Source organism: Periplaneta americana, chromosome 2 (genome assembly GCF_040183065.1).
Source record: "Periplaneta americana isolate PAMFEO1 chromosome 2, P.americana_PAMFEO1_priV1, whole genome shotgun sequence".
In the NCBI taxonomy this organism is placed as follows: Eukaryota; Metazoa; Arthropoda; class Insecta; order Blattodea; family Blattidae; genus Periplaneta; species Periplaneta americana.
In genome coordinates, this window is record NC_091118.1 from 94,604,313 (window position 1) to 94,617,377 (window position 13,065).

Sequence of the window (13,065 nt, forward strand, 5' to 3'; positions counted from 1 at the left end):
ATATTTTAAGATTTACACTACATTTTTCTGATTACGTTAAATGTTTCGGACGGTACTGAGAACACAATAAAGTAAAACAAAAGGACAGCTTCTTTTGTGCTTTTAATGGTATGAAATACGGTACATTTTAGCGGTGGAATGGGTCACTTAACCTAATTGGTTTCGCTACTACAGTGTAATTAAAAGTGGACATAAATATGAGTCGCCCTATATAGTCTAAGATTGAGGCTCTGGCTGATAGGTATATCTACTATCAGACAGTAAATCTCACTGTAATAGGTAGTTAATCGGCGATGTATGCAACGGAGGGGAAAAGAAACTGGCCACCCTATTCCATTATCTCCTAGCCTATTTGCCTCATAAGTGATGCCTTGTTGGTATCACTTTTGAGCTTCAGACCTGTCTTCGGATAGTTGATTAAACGACATATAATATATTCATTCAACGACTTATTCCATTCACTTCTCGCTCACTCACTAATTTTATAGACGAGTTCTAAACCGACGAACTTCATATCTCAATTAAGAAAGCAAGCCACACTAAATTTTGGATTTAGATTTATTTAATAATAACATATAGCCTACATAAAAAAACGCTACATGGAAGTACCCAGTAAGAGCAAAGCTCATGTTCGGGGACAGTTCCGTTTTGATAGAAAGGCTTGAAAATTACACACAATTTTACTTTTTTCACCAAGCATACCCTTTTTTTCTGAATTAAAATTTAAGATTCTGATTAGGCCTATACAGATTAGGATACATATCGGTAATTCACAAAAATAGAATTCTATACGGTGTCTAAAATAAAATTTAAAATTTTTGCACTAAGATCACATTCTTAAGAAGAATAGATAGCAACATACATAAATATACATACTGTGTAGACAAAATACATAAGAAAAAAGGTCACATAAAGATGATAATAACAAAGTTAGTAATAATACTAGTAATAACTGAGTGAAAAAAGAGACGATGTTGAAACTGGTGATGGATTAATATTAACTTACTATTAAGTCAGTAGTATAATTAGTACAGGTCATGCTGATATAGTAACCAAGATAAAATAGAAAAAATATACCGGTACTTAGGATAGAAATAAACTTGTTTTACAATACACGGTTTATATAAAACAGGGAAGTCTGTCATATAATTTTTTTAATTCTGGATCTGAAAATTTCATTGGTTAAAGTAGTCAATTCTGGATGAAATTTTATTCTAGAATTTTATAGACGTGGACCATAATTTGTACTGTGTAGTAAAGCAGCAGATGTGAAACATTTAGGTTCAACTAAATTAAGAATTTCATTTCGTCTTGTATTATGATCATGTGACTGAGCTACAAATTTCATTCTATTTTTATGATAGAATTTCATTAAAGAGTATTTATAAATTTGTTCAATTCTAAGAACATTCAATTCGGAATGGATAAAATTTGTTGGATAATCCAGTCGCCTTTTCAAACAAATAAAATGATAAATGATAACTGAATTTAGTTTGCAGATTAATTGAAGGACTTGGGGCAACATGGTGCTAAACCACACTCAAATTTTACAGGATTTAAGAGTTGTTTTCCTGCGAAATTTGAGTGTGGCTTAGCATTATGTTACTCCAAGCCCTTCAATTATATACACAATCCTTAACCTCCAAATTCATATCTTATGACGTGCTCTTATTGCAGTGGAATGATTCTTCCCATTTTATCTAGACTATCTCGGTGTTCTCATTCTCTTTCTCTTCTGTTTAAGATGTAGAGTAAGTTTTGGGTTTCTATCTCGTCCATTTTTGATCATGCTCTTGTCATCGCTGTTTTTGCATTATCAACCCATCAATGAAGTTAAAAATGCCTTGTCAGAGTTTTCTCGTATAATACTAGTATTCTTTTGTTTATTTAAAAGATTTAATCCAACTCCTGAACGCAGAAATAGTATGTCAGTTTACCCATTTTTTCCTCTCAAATCCATTTAGGGTTACCTCTTTCCATGTCTATTTGTAGTTAAATTGGTAAAAGTCTAGAATCCAGGTGACTTGAGCCGTTGTTGCCCGAATACGACAGGTTTCTTACAGAACTTACGAAAATAAAAATTTACAGATCCGTTAATAGATGACTTTATATGCCAACTTCTACCAATTACTCTTAGTTACTAGAAGACCACGATAGCCAACGAAGTACAGAAGAAACGATTTAGTTCAGCTAATGTTTGCTTGGATAAGAACGGACAACTATTATATGCAGGTGTTTCCAAATTATGGGTACAAACTGCAAGGGTGACTAGAGGACAATGAACAAGACAAAAGTCGGCTCGGAAACCATCCGTTTCCAAGATACGATATGATCACTCATTACTGTGGCCACCAACTGAATACACATTGTTCATTTACAATTTCATTTCTTACATAACAGACTTTGGTCGTGTGAACCTCAATTTTTTCAATATTAGCTATGCAACCTTATGGATTATTGCCTCTTTGGGAAAGGCAGCTGTTGTAGTACATGCATATGAAGAAGTATCGGCTCACTTTTATTTGAGAGTTCTTAAGCACAAGCTTCTACAAGAGATATATCCGCCCAGCTTACCAATACCATAGTCTCCTAGGCTTCAATCATCTGAATTCTTTTGTTAGGGGATAGTCTATTGGAAATAGTTTGTGAATTTCAGCCCTGTTGAAAATGTTAACGAACTCCAGGAATGCATTAGTGACACACCAGGGATATTCGAACGTATAGATTTATTTAGATTGGATTTATTTATTTAACCTGGTAGAGATAAGGCCGTCAGGCCTTCTCTGCCCCTCTACCAGGGGATTACAACTATAATATGAACAATAAGATTACAATTAATATTAAATTTACAATTACAATTACAATAAAAATTAAAGTACGACAAGAATACCTGATTAATGAAAGCTAGACATTTTATCATAGAAGTTAAGAACAAAGAATATTTTTGTATTTACTAAATTACAAATTAAACCTACAATAACAAAATTCTATAGTGATGACATTACCGGATATTGAGATATTTTGTGGTAGATTAAAAGAACTATTTACAAGAAACCATGTCTGAACGAGTCTCAATTACTGACCAACTGCCTAGTAAGTTTGCGTTTGAATTGAATTTTATTTCGACAGTCCCTGATGCTAGCAGGTAACGAATTCCAGAGTCATGGCAGGGCTATTGTGAAAGAGGATGAGTATGAGGAGGTGCGATGGGATGGTATTGTTAGTATTGTTTCATTTTGAGAGCGTGTGTTCAGATTGTGGTGGGAAGAAAGGTAAGTGAAGCGAGACGACAGGTACGAAGGAATAGAAGAGTTCAAGATTTCGAAGAGAAAGAGAAGTGAATGTAAATTTCTTTTCTTATCTAGTTTAAGCCAACCTATTGCTTCCAGGGATGGGGTAATATGATCATATTTACGAACATTGCTTACAAAACGTACACACAAATTATGAGCACGTTGAAGTTTCATTTTGTTGTCGCTGGAAAGGTCAGTCAGTAAAATGTCAGCATAGTCAAAATAGGGAAATACAAGGGTCTGCACAAGGGACTTTTTTAAGCAAGAGGGAAGATGAACATTTATCCTTTTTAGCACATGAATAATAGAATATACTTTTCTGCAGGTTTCTGTGATTTGCATGTCCCAGTTGAGATTATTATCCATGTGAATGCCAAGATTTTTTACCGAAGAACTGAAAGGGATATGCACTGTATTTACTTTAACGGGGGAAATGTCGAGGTGCTTTACAGCGTCGGTTTGCCGTTTGTGTCCTAATATGATTGCTTGTGTCTTTCCAGGATTGATATTAAGATGGAATTTCTTTGTCCATGTCACAATCGAGTCAATGTCTTTGTTCAATTTATCTATAGCGTCATTTATTCGATCTAAGCGGGAAGAGATGTAGCATTGAAGGTCGTCAGCATACAAGTGATAGTTACAATGCCTTACATGAGATGTAATATCACTGACATATATTGTGAACAACAATGGTCCGAGTACCGAACCCTGTGGTATACCTGATGCTATGTTAAACCAGGAAGAGCTTCGATTCCCGGATACAACACATTGTTGTCTTTCCCGTAAGTAGGATTCGAACCAACTCACAGCAGTCTCTGACAAATGCAGATTTCTCAATTTATGGGTGAGCAGGTCGAAATTTACAGAGTTGAAAGCTTTGCTAAGGTCAAGAAGTGTTAGTATTGTTACTTTATTAGAGTCGATTGCTTCACGAATGTCTTCTGTCACTTTAAGTAGAGCAGTGCTTGTGTTGTGTCCAGCTCTGAAACCTGACTGATACTCGTCGAATAGTTTGTGTTCGTTCATGTAGTTAGTAATTTGTCTGTGTACGATTCTTTCCAGTGCTTTTGATATGGCTGGCAGGATACTGATTGGTCTATAGCCGTTCGGGTCGGTGGGAACTTTGACTTTTGGAAGAGGAAGAACGAAAGCTTGCTTCCATATTTTAGGGAAAGTTGAAGTGATTAAGGAACTATTGAATATGTGTGCAATTGTAGGTATTACTATGTCTTGTATTTTCTGTATGAGTAATATGCTAATGTTGTCTGGCCCTTGAGCTTTCGTCTTGATGCGTCGGATGGCTTTCATTACGTCAATAGGAGTGACGTCAGTAAAATAGAATTTGTCTCGAGTTGGGGGAGCTGAGTCAGGCAAAACTGTGTCTTGTTTCGTTGTGTTGTTTAAGGTCGGGTCCTTTACAAAGTGTTCGTTCAATCGGTCAAGTGGGATGGGTATGTCTGCTTGTTCACTAGCCCTTCCAAGTCCAATGACCTTCAGATTTTTCCATAACTCGGAAGGGGTTGTGTTGGGCTCTATAAGTTTGTAGGAGTATTTGAGTTTAGCGTTTCTTATTAGTTGAGTCGTTCTGTTTCTTAGGTGTTTATATAAGTTAAAATATTCGTCGTTTTTATTGCGGGTGTATTTCCTATAGGCTAAGTCGCGTTCGGATATCAGGCTACATATTTCAGTCGTCATCCAAGGCGCTGGGGTCTTTCTGGTACGTTTGGTCTTTAATGGTGCGTGTTTGTCATAAAGTTGAAGTATTAACGTATTGAATAAGTCTACTTTCTCGTCTACAGTTCGTAATGTCCAGATCATGTGCCATGGAAGTTGCGCAGCGTCTTCTTTCAGTGCAATATCATCTATTCTTTTGATATCCCTGTAAGTAATTACTCTAGGACTCGATTTAGGACACTGCAGATTAAACGATAGATAAATGATATCATGCCGTATACGATTGCCGATCAGGAAACGTGCTGATGCCTGCCTTATCATGAACTGTGACCATATTGATCATTATGTTATAATCATAGATAGGAAGTTGGTACCAAAACAATAGATTTCAGTTGATATAGCAAGGAGTATAGGCGTCACATGCGCCACACCATTTGCAGACATACAGCCCCACAATAGTATGCATTCACCCCCGTCTTTCACTGTAGGTAATGTGTTGCTTCTGTCGTTATCTGTGTTGGGCTTTCTCCTTATCCTATGAATGCTATCGGAACCATAAAGATTTATCTTCGTCTCATCTGACCAAATCACCCTGTTCCAAAATTCCTCATCCTTACCAACTTGTTCTTTATCGAAGTTAATCTAATATACTCTTTCGTGTCTTCTCCCATGGTAATCATTTTTCACAAGACACGCCGGATAGTTTGATTACTGATTAGTGCTTGAAGACTCTTCAGTCATGACTCGAATTTGTGGAACACTTATTCTTGGATTTTTGACAACTTGATTAACTATGAATCTCTCGTCACGTGTATTTGGCAATTTTTTCTTGGTTTTTCTTGCCAATTTATGCCAAGTTCTATGATTTCGAAATTTTTCTAAAATGTGTTGTACTGTAGGATGTGTTTTATGCACTACTTTATCCCTTTTCCTAAATAAATAGCCTTTCAGAGCCAGACGAAAAATAACTTTCTTCAAATCGGAACTGAGCTCCTTACGACTGACGGTCCACTGTACACAATTCTCAATGACAGACCTAACAGCAAGTGATCTCCACTGAAAGACAACCCTGTGCACACTGCATTCTTATTTACTATGCATCTAAATGTAACTACCCTCTGTCCGACGGGTAAGTGTGCAAACAACAGTGTTACATGTATTTCACGGTATATGTAGTTTTAAATTTTTATGTAACAGATGTATGTAAATTAAATTTAATTAATGTCACTGTGTTCGTGTTTAACTCATGAAACCAAATGAATTTAGTTTTATTGTTATATTTAGAATTTTAAAGTCATTTCAAAGATTAGTTTAATATATGAGGTGTACAAACAACACTGTTATACACTGTAATTATATCTACTATCTTTAAAGTTTGGAATTCTAAGTTACAGGTATCAAAATGATTAATAATTATAGTTACATATTTTAAAGCCATCTTCAAAAGCATATACACATGACATGGCATTAATAAACTCACTGAAGCTACAATTCCTTCTTAAATGGCTGAACAGAAGTTCATTATCATCAATGCGGACATATTTTCTGCAATTTAAAGTAGGTACTTTACGTATTTTGTTGTTAATTGTGCTGTGAAATTAAAAGTTTGTATGTCATTTGGCTGACTTTGTTTTCTGGCCAGATTTTTGTAATCTTTCAATGTACGGTAGAAATTCGCCTCTTAATCACATAATTCTGTCATCATTTACTTCCGTGAAAACAATCTTGTCTATATTTCTTAACTGATTATACTTTGATTTATGTTACATACTTCGAGTAAGTATGTCACGTAACTTCTGGGTCTATTATAGAAATTTAACTACTCCTAAACTGTCGAATCAGGTAACGGCTCTAATGCCACGATAGACAGAGTTTCAGCACAGTCTAGTATAGCGCTGGGCAGAAGAGCCGATTCTACTCTCTCACGGGGAGCCATATGATTTCTCTTCATCCCCTTTCTTCCCCGCAGCGTTGATTCCGTCCCTGATGAATATTAAGCGTCCCCGTTTAGAGTTTGGATGCCCTCCCGAAGCCCAGCCCTGGTCTAGTACATACAGTCAAGAAGCTTGAGTTGTGAGGGTGCTAGGAACAATAGACTGTGCCGGTACTATTTCGCATTGTCTGTAATGAGGCGATATTAGCGATCCTAGTGATTAGCAACTATCTATGGATGCATATTTACTACGTATTGAGCTTCGTGACTTTATATACTAGACTGTGGTTTTAGTGCGATAGTCACATTCAGAAAAAAACAAATAGTTCGTCCTTCTAACTTCAATTTTTTTTTTTTTTTTTTTTTTTTTTTCAAAATTTGAGAGAAAAACAATCTTTCTTGTTAAGAACCGAACTAATATCACAATGATATTTTTCTACAAACATACTGTCTTTCACTCGACCACTAGAAATCGAAGTTCCCCCCCCCCCGCAGTAGAATCTTTCTTTAGAAACTGAGATCAAATATTATTATACCATGACTTTGAGTCATTTGAAAGAAACAAAAGCCTGTTTTCATCGTTTGAGTGCTTGCTTTCAGGAAAGATTGGACTATTGCAACAACTTTTTCATCACATTTCAATTACTTGTAACAGAGAAATAATTATCTGCCACCATTCGAAAGATCCTAAATCCAGTCCTTCAACTTCTGCAATGACTTTCATAGTTAGATTAAGAGTTGTATGCCCGTTAAGTTCCGAGTATAAGCTTATTAAAAGCTATAGTACACTTATGTAACTATGCAGATAGTACCCACAGTAAAAAGCATAAAAGCTACTTTATCCAGGGGCGGCTTTAGAGGTAGTGCCGTTGTGCCATGGCACTACTAGAATACAGAAGGAAAAGGAGAATTCATATTTTCCGCTCAAAACCTGAGAGAAACAGGTTACGCTTACACAAACTCTACCGTCAATATGATCTTTGCAGCGAAACACGTTGTAACCAGTGTTTGGAGGATGGATCTGTGCCAGGCACTACATCCCATAAGAAATATAATGGGATGCGCGCGCAATCTTCATGTTCGCTCGTCCTTTTCAGCATCTAAAAGCATGATCTGAAATGTGCCAGGCACAAATTGCAGCTGGCTTTTGCAATGCTTGTAAAACTGTATACATCCCCATTTACTACGCCGATCCCTTACAACCTCTCGCTCTGTCTGTCCTTCCGCTTTGTCGGAACAAGTTTCTTAGCGAAGACTGCAACAATAAGATAATAAAATCTCTCCCGGTTTCTTGAAAACTTGGCTTGAGAAAGTTTTCACTTTATTATTTCTACCAACAGTACCAAGTGTAGTGTGAACGTGTTAAGTCGTGAGGTTGTCATCGTAATAGTGGTCGTGTTATGGTGTTGTGTACTGTTAAAAAATGAATTCGGTTGGCGCTTTATTGAAATCTCAGTTTTCAACATTAACATATGAAAACAAACTTCGTGTTAAAGAATTAGGCAGACCAACACCGCACTTAAATATTCATCAAAAGCAGCAAAGTGCTAAAGTTAACAGATCTCGCAAATTCAACCCAGATATTTATTTAAAAAATAACTGGTTGTGTGGATGTGATGTGAAAAATGCGTTCTTCTTTTTCCCGTGTGTTCTGTTCGGAGGTGAACTTAGCTGGTCAAAAGTGGGTGTGACAGATTTAGTACACTTATGGGGTAAAATAAATCACATCATAAGTCAAAGGTTAATATGAATAACGTCTTCAGTTTGTCTATGCTGGGTAAAGCGAACACTGAAAATCAGTTAAATTCACACTACAGACTCGCGATTGCAAAACACAATGAGCAAGTTGATAAAAACAGATATGTGTTAAATTTAATAATAAATTGTATGCGATTTTGTGGGGCACTAGATTTAGCACTAAGAGGGCACGATGAATCTGAAGAGTTTTGTTTGCAAAATAGACAACTTCAACAAAAAAATGATGGATTTATTTTCAAGTCAGAAGAATAGGCGAATGGGTTTTATCTATCGCGCATATTAACCTGGTCAACAAAAGTGCTCAAGTGCTCCAGTTGTATAAATTTGGTGAGTGATTATTATTATTATTATTATTATTATTATTATTATTATTAATAATAATATTATTATTATTATTATTAGAGACAAGAATTTTATGCACTATAAAATCCCAAAATATGCATGCATTCATGCACTATCAAACTATGAAATATGCATGATCAAGCGAAAAATACAATAAAATATGCACTTTTATTTTTGTTTCAAAATGTGTTATTTCACTTCACTTTTTTTGCACAGTTAAAAACCTAATAACATTTTTAAATTGGTTTCTGTGAGGTTTCTGCACTTGTCTCTATATTGCAAGAAGTTACGGGTTTAAACTTGAATGAACATATTTGTGACAGTGTCAGGTCAAATTCTTCATTCAAGTTTTCGCCACAAATAACCTTCTTCACTGAACAAAAGAATCCGCAGTCCGGGTTAGCATTTAGGACCCTGTCCAATTTGTTTTTCGCCGCTACATCCACTTTCCCACGGGCATAACTGAGGGATCTATGAAATTCTTTGAAGATTATTTCTTTTGTTGCATTCTTGCAATATGTGAAACAGATGCGACATGCTGGTCGACTTGAAATTTTTTAGTACATTTCATCTGAAATTATAATAGACCTTACGGTTACCTAGATACGATTTAAAAACGGACATCGTAATTTAATAATTATTTTGAACAAGTTTTGTAATTTTTTTACAAAGAACAATTGTCATATAAAATATTCGGAAACAGAACAGCATTGCTTTACTCTTTACTCCAACAGTCGCAAAATACGACATCCTCATCTGACCTAATAAAATCTTTTCCTTTACAGTAATCCACTGTGCAAAGAGTATACTTTTGGAATCTTTAAATTGGAAACATATTAGAACCACATTAACACGCGCAAACAGAATAAACAAGCACATTAACAACTTACGACATTCACACACTGCAAACACAGTTTAACGGTGATTCCAATTTTAGAAGAATCTAAATTGCTACTAGTACTAGAAAAGGAAGAGAATTTACAACCTCCCTGAAAGAGGATGCTTTTGACCTAAATTATTTGTCGGCAATTTCCTTGAACCCTCTATATTTCCTCTCTACTTACTATTCTCAAAATATCCAACGTAATAAATTTATGACACGCAGTGTATAGAGGGTCGTCGGTAGAGTGTTGTAAAAGTGGACTTCCGTCCAGGGAAAGGTCCTCTAACACCTTATTGAGAAAATCTTAACATTTTATTTAATTTTTCTGTTATTTAGTTTTTTCTTTTTTTTTTTCTTCAATCCTGATTTCTGAAGCTAAAATGTGGGACATAAAATCGAGAAACTAAGGTATCCACACAAAACCATTAAAACATGCATTTAAACTGAATTTAATGTATATTATATGCATTATTAAGCTAAAAATTACCTAAATATGCATTATGCATGTTTTTATCCCTAAAAAGTCGAAAACATGCAAATATGCACGGGAAAAGTACACATATTTGGAACCGGCAAGTAATGAAAAGGATAAGTACTAAGTATGAGCTATGTCCTATGTTCCTATAAAAACATGCATTTGCATGGAATTCTCGTCTCTAATTATTATTATTATTATTATTATTATTATTATTATTATTATTATTGCTTATAGTAGGAAAAAGAGTTACCCTCCCCCTTAGGGTATCCTGGATATACCACTGATTTTGGCACTATGCATTAAATATGTATGAGCCGCCACTGACTTTATCACTTCCGTCCAAGTTTTCTATCCAAGAACTTACCAAGTTTACGGTCGTAAGTAACAAATTGAAAACATCCATAACTCTGAAAATATGATAGTTAACGTTCAAAAATGACTGCGCTTACTTTTTATACAACGAAACGAACGTATCCTATACTTTCGTGTTACCTTTTCGGGTTTGCATTTATTTGTTTCTCGGTATCTCAAACTGTTTGTTTAGATCTACTCTTGCACACCACAGAGTTCAGCAAAGTAATTTTTCAGAACTCAGTATACTTCAGGCAAACATTGTAGTAGACCTAATTCTAAATTTCAATCTTTTGTAGATATTTCATGACTTCCAAGATCTGGAACTGTTCTGGCTACGTGTTGGCGAAGCAGATAAGAAGCGAATGGAGATGACTGAATATCGTGATCTTCTAGTGCTGGAAAATCACTATCTGCACCATTCCTTGCAGCACTATCTCGCTGGATTACCACAACTTCAAGTGCCTTCTATTTTGCAGGAGTATTATGCACGAGATAAATCACTATGTAGATACAAATATGGCTAACTTTTAATTTTTATTTTAGTCATGAAACATCTCACTCAAATTGTGATATTTACTGTAATTGGCTAAAGACTTTATAAATCTTGACTTGTAATTATTGCAATCGCACATAGATTTCTGTATGAATTATAACTAAAATCCTTCAGACATAAAACTAATAAAATGTACGATGTAAAATGTATGTAATGCATTATTAATTTATGTGTCGTAACTTGAAGATAGTGAAATTATCAAATATCATTTATAATATCAAAAGTATTCTCCACTTTCTCCATCTTTCTCATGATTCTTACTCACATTCTGAACAGCAATAAGTTCTCACAATAAGAACGTCTCCAAATGACTGATATTACAAGTTACACCAACAAAACCAAAATATAGTAGAAGTTATGTAGAAAAAAAGTAAGAAGTTGGTACTGATGAAAAGACAATAAAGAAATATGAACATAGAATTTTTCGGGGAATATGAGATATTATTGACAATACTATTCTTAATAACATTTAGTGCAAATTGTAATTAATGAAGCTTGCCATTTACATTTGTAACTTACTACAAATTACTGTGCTATGAAAGTCATATTTCATTATTGTATCCAGGAGCAGGAAAGAAATAATTTTATTTTTATTTTATTTTCTTTTCATGTTATTGTTTATAGCAGTGATGGTCAACTTCTCCAGGCTAAGGGATCACAGCATACAACTTTCGAAGTGGAGGGCTAGAGTTTCATAGCACTTTTCACTCACTATCCCCCAGGCCCATAAATTTACCCAATTCAAGATTTTTCTCGTAAGCCTTTCATTGAAGAAACTAGTATAAAAAATGTACCACGAATAGAAGAAAGACAACGAAGAGAAGAACAATACGAAGAACAACAATATTTACAAGAAAAATAAAATCTCGAAGAGAAAGAAGAGAATGAGTGTCAAGAAGACGAATAAACTGGAAAGAGAAAGATAAAGTAGACTAGGAATGTGTAAAATATGACGCAAGATAATAAGAGGAACTAGATTAATAACATTAAAATTGCGAACAGGACGCAGAAATCTATATGAGAAAGAAGACCAGGAGTAATAGTAAATACCAAGACGTACAAGATTACAAAGAGGAAGAAGACGATGAAGATTATGCAGAAGAAAAAGGCAAAGCATGCCATGAATTGTCAGAAACCGTAGACGAAAGATAAGATGAAGAACTTGAAGAAAGAACCTTAAGAGGAAGCCAAGAATAACCATGAAGATGAAGAAGAAAAGAAAGGCCACAAAAAATAAAAGAATAAGGAGGTACTGAAATGAACAATAAATGCAGATAAAGACGTCTACAAAAAGGTACTCATAGTCGAAGGAGACTGCAAATACGGTATGCGACAAAACCAACGACACTGAAATTACTGTTCATCTGTTGTCTACGTTTCCCTAGCAACGAAGAATATTTATTGTATATAATAGTTTGATATATTGTGAATTTAGTGTTGTGTTTTCTGCAATTATGGTTCTCACAACAGAGGAGAAGGTGTTTATTGTGGAACATTATTTCCGGTCATATGGAGTAGGACGTCAGAATGATCCAAATTTGTCTCACGGTAAAGAACAGTACGAGGAACTATTTAATAAAGAGGAAACAGATAACAGAACAATGTTAGCTGTCGTTGAAAAGTTCTGTCATATGAGATCAATCTTAAGTCAGCGAAAGGAGACAAGGCGCCCAATAACTGTCACTACAAACGAGAGTCCTGGTGTTACAGTCCCCAAAGCATAATCTACGACGAACATCGCTGAAACTTGGTTTGAGCAATAAGTCTGTTCGGCCGATGTTTAAAGAGTTGGGTGAA

The 13,065-nt window shown here is 35.1% G+C and overlaps 1 protein-coding gene across 1 annotated transcript in view; it reads left to right on the plus strand.

The window, feature by feature from the left end:
- Positions 1-11,417, plus strand: part of LOC138695290 (dynein regulatory complex subunit 2) — a 31,009-nt gene extending 19,592 nt beyond the window's left edge. The window contains exon 4 of the mRNA XM_069819722.1: positions 11,012-11,417. Coding sequence (XP_069675823.1) covers positions 11,012-11,239 — 228 coding nt within the window. The 3' untranslated portion in view covers positions 11,240-11,417. The remainder of the gene's footprint in view (positions 1-11,011) is intronic.
- The last annotated feature ends 1,648 nt before the right edge of the window (positions 11,418-13,065 follow it).